General features: G+C 35.0%; 1 protein-coding gene across 1 annotated transcript; it reads right to left on the bottom strand.

The window, feature by feature from the left end:
• Positions 1–1,165: 1,165 nt before the first annotated feature.
• On the bottom strand, positions 1,166–6,080 carry LOC143453068 (nose resistant to fluoxetine protein 6-like). The gene is made up of 14 exons (XM_076954219.1): positions 5,569–6,080; positions 5,243–5,355; positions 4,964–5,106; positions 4,627–4,829; positions 4,345–4,496; positions 4,103–4,258; positions 3,707–3,896; positions 3,459–3,573; positions 3,201–3,280; positions 2,495–2,620; positions 2,258–2,408; positions 1,822–2,011; positions 1,592–1,750; positions 1,166–1,477 (listed from the first exon to the last, which is right to left on the bottom strand). Exons 1-14 carry the CDS (start codon positions 5,775–5,777, stop codon positions 1,320–1,322), a joined length of 2,145 nt encoding a protein of 714 aa, XP_076810334.1. The 5' UTR covers positions 5,778–6,080; the 3' UTR covers positions 1,166–1,319.
• Positions 6,081–7,652: the final 1,572 nt, after the last annotated feature.

The following is a 7,652-nucleotide window of genomic DNA, read 5'->3' as shown; positions in this document are numbered from 1 at the left end:
AAATGTGGTAATTACGATAGTTCTAATTTCATGCCAATTGTTTAAAAGGGAACTGATCGTCAATTATTTCCAAACTGAGGATTTTATGTAGTTTTTAAGCCGCTCGTTTTTTTAATGTAAAATGTCTTTGTCAAACCTTTTTTTTCTGTCTCCATCTAATCAGCATAATCTACAATGATTAATAGCTCCGTTTGTTAGATTTGTATGATGATATATTTTTTGCTTTCTACGACACTGTGTTAGTTTGTCAAGTTATGTTCTTGTTCGAAATGATGCAGGGATAAATAGAATTAAACTTTGGGTTGAATATGCAAGCTTTGGCATACACTATTTTAGTGTAGCCCAGGTTGCAGTTTTGTCATATCGGCCTCTTTTGCTGGTTTGGGGTGCTTAAGAGTTTGGCAACTTTTTACAATCATCATTTCCAGCTGTTGGTGTTGTTTAAATGTTTTTCGTATTTGATTCTTCTGCTCCGCTCAACTCACCCGGTAGGTTTTAGCACATGGTGTTGGCAATGATTTTCACGAATCTTCGGAAAAGCCGCCATCAACTTTCCCAATTCAAATAATAAAAGAAATAGTAAATAAAAACAACAAAATCTTAATTTTCAGTCGTAATAATAATGGCAACAACAAACCAAGTCAAAAATTGGGATTTAATCAACTTGGGAACTTGATTTTCACATAAGCAATTAAGTGCGATAATTGATAAAATCGTACTTGTGGAACCGAACTTATCGAACCTCTCCCGGGGACAAAGTTTTCCAGGTCTTAATTTTCCTTCCTTACATTTTGCGAACAGTGAGGCTTTAGGAAACTATAGGCTACTAGCTTCAACGGTTGCTTATGAAGTTGCGTTTATTGACGAACGAAAGTTAACAAAGTTAACAAACTTTATGAACACAGCTCTAACGTCTGAACTATCAACTAACTATAAAAATGAAGATCACAATTCCGACTATAAACGTTGTATTTGTCATATACAGCTCAGCTAATTCATTGTAACTTTGAACACAATTTATGATATATTATACTGGTTTATAAGAATCCAACTTCACACGTCGAGTGATTTGTTATTTTGCATTTTGTCATTGCGATTGGAACGAGATATACTTAAATGCTCAAAATGCTCATTTTTAAATGCTCATTCCCTAAATGCTCATTTTTTTTTATTAAATGTCTATAAGCAATACAAAAGTTTTCCGTTTAAATACTAAAGATAAAATTTCTTTGACTAAATTATTTTCCTGATTCTGATTATATGGTAAAGATGACAACTTCAACAACAACTTGTTTGTGATAAAAAGCAGCATTTTTACTTCACTGTTGCTTTAACAATTTTTTCTGATCCGACTTTCCATCTCGGTCGGAAGGATCACCTCGTTTGGAAGGCAGAAGAACTTTGGCCAGCTCCATGGTCGGCCATTCAATGGTTAAACAGAGCAAAAATGCCAAAGCTAGGCTAATGAGAAAAGAGCCTAAAAATAAATGTTTGCGTTAAAACAATAACAAACTCTTGAGTTCCCAAACATATTATATCTTAACAAATGTGAACGTCACAAAGTATCATTGTTTAAAAATTTTCCCAATACCTATGTATATGAAGATAAAGTCAATGGTCTGGCAATGGATCATGTTATTCCGGTTCAGGAAGTACCACATCAATACCAACAAGTGAATGAGGTAGAAGGAGAAAGTCAATCGGCTGAGGGGGTTGAAAATTTTCCAATTCAGAAACTTTGTAACAGGACCTTAATGAAAACGTGAACGTTATTTCGTCACATATATTATAGAATCCTTTGCTTTCGATTCATACCCATACCTCCATATCCAGATGTACAAGCTATTATCACCCAGCTAAGGCAAAGTCCATACACAGGTTTTTCAAAAGTATTGTAGATTATTGCCAATCCAGTGTCTAAATCAGTATCTGTGCTGGTTTGTGGATACAAACCGAAAATGATCGCAAAGCAGCTGCCAGCCGATGTCAACCATCCCAAAACGACCAACCACTAGAGATGATAAAAATGGTCTTTTTGATCTGTTTTTAATTGACCTTGTGTATCGTATGCAACATAATTTTATGCAAAACTTCTTGTATATTGAAGTGTGTGTCGTTGGATATGAACAGGAAGTATTTGAGAGGATAAAACTCTTCCTCAAAAGCTATTTACTGGTAGTTTCAATTGCGAGAGTTTCCGGGATACTTTTACTTAATGCTAACTTAATGTATGTTAAAAAACGAGAACGGCACTAACTTTTGGAATTGTCAATTTGCCCTTAGTAGCGAATAGCACATAACCAGTTAACATCCCAATCATGTACACGTGTAATCTGACCCATGGTAGGAAATATATATCATATCTGAACTTCATGTCGTAGGTTGGAATGTCAGACACTGCGTCCAAACTGAAAGAAATAACAAAGCACTTCGTTGTTGTGATAGCAACATTTTGCCTAAAAGACTTGGTACTTATTTCTTTGATGCAACTTACAGGCCAATGCTTTGAGAGTTAACTATAACAGGTGGTTGAATAGGACCAAGGGCAGACAATATTCCGCAAACAGCCATACTTGCAATAGTAAAGAAGACCATCAAAGATATTCCGACTCGAGGCCACCTTGAATTCAACAAGTTTAATATAAGTTTGTCAACGCCTGTAATTTGCCACTTTAAAACGCAAGATGTTTTGAAACATATGAATGTCAAAAAATGATCATCGGAAATGATTGCACATGCTATCAATGTAACTAAAACAGTATGCATGGAGTTTGAAATAAATTCAGCAAATACGAGACTATATCTATATGGTTCTCTTTAGCGTGAAGGGCGTGGCAAGAGATGAAAATAAGAGTATAATAACAATTTAATGGTTGTTAAATCAGCGACATATAAAGCATAACGTGAATGCTGAAAAGTCCGAATTAAAGCTATTGCTACTTAAAGGCTTGGTTTTGTCAATGCAAAACACTGCAGTTGCAAACTGGTATCTTAGATTTGCTTTACAAAGAAAAACTACTAATTTTCAGCATTTTCCACAGAACTAGGATAATTCAAGTTGGTGCTGTTAGACTTGTTGTATAAAAATAAATTGTTAATATGCCAGCTGTACCACGAATAAAATATTTAAAATATTACAAGCACACCCCTAAAACACTTTGAAATAAAGTTGTTAAGCTAAGTAATTGGTATTTACTTACCGGTAGGTGGCAAGAAGAATGAACGGAGTCAGAAGATAAAATTGCATGTCCACTGCTAAATACCAGCACCAGGCCATACACTGCAAATAGTTTAAAATAATAGCATCAAAATTGGAGGTAAATATTTATTTTAGGAGTATCTGTTTCTCCGTATTTCTGTGAAGTATTTCTGTATTTCGATATATGTGTAAAAAACTAGCTTACCACGTTAAGAGAAGGAAAAAAATTGTTGATGTAAAGAAGATTAGTCTACCAAACGTCTTGGCAGACATAATGTGGTAACACTGGAAAGTTACTCCATTGTGGCCCGCTCCCAAACCACTTAAGTATTCCCATAGAAAAAAGTATCACGTAAGCGTAGACTGGTGTTATCCTGAATGAAATACATGGAAAGGAATTAGGACCATGTTTTTAATTAGGCGATACTATCCAACAGTTCATCACAAAACCTTTAGAAAAATATGAAATAAATGCTATATACAAAGCAGAATGTAAAAAATATTTACCTGATAAATCGATGTATGTAAGACATTAAGATGTTCATGCGACCATTGGTATTAGTGAGTTGCTTCATACCGAGATAAGAAACCAACAAACCTCCCAACAAGAAGAAAGTGTCGACAGAGTAGTAGAAATTGATTATCGGCATAAAAATGATTTTCGATTTTAAGTATCTTGTGGATGATAGAAGATAAACTAAAAACAACGCGCAAGCAGCATTAAAAAATATTATAAAATGCACTTAAATAAATACTTGATTAGTTTCTGTAAATTTGGTTTTAAATACAACGGAAACTTTTTCTATTGATTTTGCTGAGCCACGCGGTTGAAAGCAAAGAGATCTAAATTTTCCACCTCTACGTTATGTGTCAAATGCTTTGCAATCAAACGGGAGTAATTACCTGTTCCAATCTGGGTATCAACAAAAACATGTCCGAGTGCAACCCATGCTGTACTTAGAAATCTGATTCCATTAAGAATACCCAAAGAGCCACCAGAATAATTCGTTGTTAGCAGTTTTTCACCATTTGAAATCATGGAGAAGCATAAAACCATTTCTTAAAGATTTGAAAATTGTGTCAAATGCAGTTACTGTGATTAATCTTGTACTCATGTCAACTTTAATTACAATATCGTTGTTTACTGAGCAAACGTGGACGTTTCATTGGTTGTGACTTCGTAGCGTAGTTGTCTGTGCGTTCAGACACCTTCTTGTCCTTTGCGTTGTTGCGTCTTGTGATGAAATCCACAAACGTTCCAATCAAGTTTAAAACAATTACCACGCAAGTGACCGCACTGAAAGGTAAAAATGTCAAACAGAAATGTGAAGAATTATATTTGTTTCAAATTGTAACGTTGGTATATTACTACATGTTAGATCAAAATCTAAATTTACCTTTATCTAATCACTATACAAACAACTTACATTCCCAAGGTGTCGGCTGTTGTCCATTCTAGTTGTTCAGTCGTTAAAGGACACTGTACGTTAAGCAATGTGGTATTTCCAGTTTTGATATTACTTTTAAAACTCAATATTTCATGAAAGATTTTTGTGATAGAATTTTCGGAGCACCCTGAAGGAACACAAATTCCAACTGAAGGAGGTCTTGATAATTGATCCATGTTGGGCTGAAATAAAAATAATGCTTGAATAATTTTTTCCAAAATATCCTTTGTTGCTTTCATCTACTGCTTTGTATTTCGTAGTTACTTTAACATGCTTAATTCAATGTCCCAATTTGTTTTTGGAATATAGATCAAACCTCGTGTTTATGATCCATGAAAGCCTGGCACCATTTTCCATTGAAGTCAGGGCCTTTAGCTTCAATACATTCGTGATAATTACCCATCCATTCAACATTTCCATCCAATATTCCACTTTGCTTTCGTCCCCAGGAGTCAGCCACTAGAAGTAATTATAAGAATTTATTGCTAGCAAAAACGAAATTTTAAAAATAATACTTTTTTAGTTATTATTAGAAACATTCTTATGAATAGATAAGGTTTGGTTGTAAATTTAGTTCACTACGTTCTATTCATACTTCTCAAAGCGTAAGGTTGAGATTGAAGATCGTTTATAAAGGTAAGCCATTGCTTGCGACAGGTTTTCATGTCTGGTTCCTCTCCCATGTTTTCATCCAAAGATTTAACAGCTCTGTAACACAGATGTAGTTCTTACAATTTAAACGGCTTTACAAGAACGCATCGATAGACGTATTGCAATTCATTGTATAAAAATATTCTCTATAAACATAGACGGTTTGTTTAAAACATTAGAAAAATCTTGCAACCAGTCATTATTACAACAAATTATTCAAAGTTAGTCTACATGCAAATCTAATTAAGTTTGTTCACAAACTTTACTCACTGGACAACCGTTCCGAGAATGTCATCAAAATATCCATCACTGAACAGCTGCATGAAGGGAGAGAAAGCGATGAATTCCTCGTTTGGTTTAAACTCTGTTGATTGTTTTTCTACAGTTTTCTGGGAAGAATCATCAACTACTTCAAGGCAGTTGTTTCCATAACAAAAGCACAAAAGTAGCAACAAATTGGTTTCACAGAAAAACCTCATTTCATATTTTTTCAGAGAACTCCAACAATCTCCTTTAGAAGTTAAATTGTAGCCTAATTAAGCTACCAAATTTCTGACAAGATTATGACCAAACAATATCACAATCAATTTTCAAAGGAGTTAGTTTATTAATTTTTGGACTGTTTAGGCGGACACGCATGCATACGGTAGGCCTACATTTTAACAGTTTGATAAACTTTGTTGAATAGCACAGACTATTACAATTTCAGTCCACCACATATTATGGCTACCTTGTAATGTCCAAATGCTTTTCGTGTACTGTTACAGTACATCCTACGGCTATAATGGCGGTATACTGCCTGACAGCAAAGTTAGGCAAAGCCAACCAGATGCGACATTCTACAAATACTTTGCACATTTAATCGATAAAAATTGGTAGATTATATCGAAATATTTCAGGGTAAATTAAACACGCTTGGACATAGTATGTTGCTTATAAAGCAGACTCCACAAGGCTTGCCAAAGTATTAAGTCATGCGCATTTTGACAAAGTGAGAATTTATTGCACTTAAACTTTTTTTAACTAAACTGATGTCTTCTATCTAGAAAAATCCCTGGCAAAGGTACTGGCAAAGTAAATGAACAAATGTATTATTTACGACGAATTGCATCTAATATTATCAATGGCCCTGGTTCAAAATAAACGACTAAAAGATTTTAAATCCAACTCCATTGAACCATTAAGCTACCATAATCACACCAAGGTCTCTAAAAAGTACCAGCAAACTAAATCGTTTTGCAGTGTTCTTGGTTATGTCCTTGCAATATGCTTCCATAGAACAGAAAGAGCAATTTCCTTCCTTCAGACAATATGCTTCCTGTTTTAAGAACTGGAAAGTTGTTTCTATAACCAAAGCGCTTAAGTAATAACAAAGTTGCTCCACAGAAGAACCACATCTCGAAAATCTTTAGCCCCTTTCAAGGGGTCCCCCCTGTTTGTGTATAAGCGCTTTAAAAGAACAACTTACCAGACAACTTAAAACTTATTTCGTTACAACTAACCCCGGTCTCCCCTACGTGCTCTAAAAGAAAAAGCATTTGAAACGAGCATTGCCGTTGACTTTTCACAGTTTGTCAGTCCGGGAGTCGTCTATTGGTTAATGCTGATTAGCTCTATGAACTGTATTTACAATACGGGAAAAGTTGTGCAAATGAAACCTCCGTGTAAATTGGTCCTTTCCTGCTTTGAGATTATTTTCATAAAGCTTGATGCTTAAACGGTCACGTGATTTAAAACATCATGCCAAGACGATAAAAATGTGTTCTCTGCTGGCAAACCTCTGAGGTATTGGGCACTTCATGGAAACAAAGAAATGAAGGATGTGAGATATTGCCGGCCATAAGCAAAATACACGGACAGAAAAACTGAGATGAATTCAGAAAACATTTTCATGCAGTTTGATTATTGAAGGAAAAGCAAAATTTTATGCGTTTTAGGCCATGCAAATTCAAACTTGTCGGGAAGAGCACGCCCCGGCCCCACCCTATGATAGATTGTTACTATGTCCCACAAAATTAAGTAGCGCTATACTTCAAGAGTTTGTCATGAAAAGTAAATTGCAATAACTTTATAACTGATAACGTGATAAGATTGTGAACAAGTACCACATACGGCAGCAGTATTGGCAAAGAAAACAACGCACTATTGGTAACTCCTTCCTGCTTTGGAGATGTCCTTTCCTTAAACGAAGCATGATTGTTGCATCAAACACCAGCAAGCTTGCCATATGCTACAACCAAAGTGTTTGTAATACTGGTAATGTTGTTACTTTGCTATTATGTATGTTACCCTGTATTCTGCAAGTATGTACATTGATAATCAGAAAATAAAACATCCAGTCTTTGTGGATGCCT

The sequence above is a fragment of the Clavelina lepadiformis genome, chromosome 4 (genome assembly GCF_947623445.1).
Source record: "Clavelina lepadiformis chromosome 4, kaClaLepa1.1, whole genome shotgun sequence".
NCBI lineage: Eukaryota > Metazoa > Chordata > Ascidiacea > Aplousobranchia > Clavelinidae > Clavelina > Clavelina lepadiformis.
The sequence above is the reverse complement of the archived record's forward strand: the minus strand, read 5'-3'. Positions and strand labels throughout refer to the sequence as shown.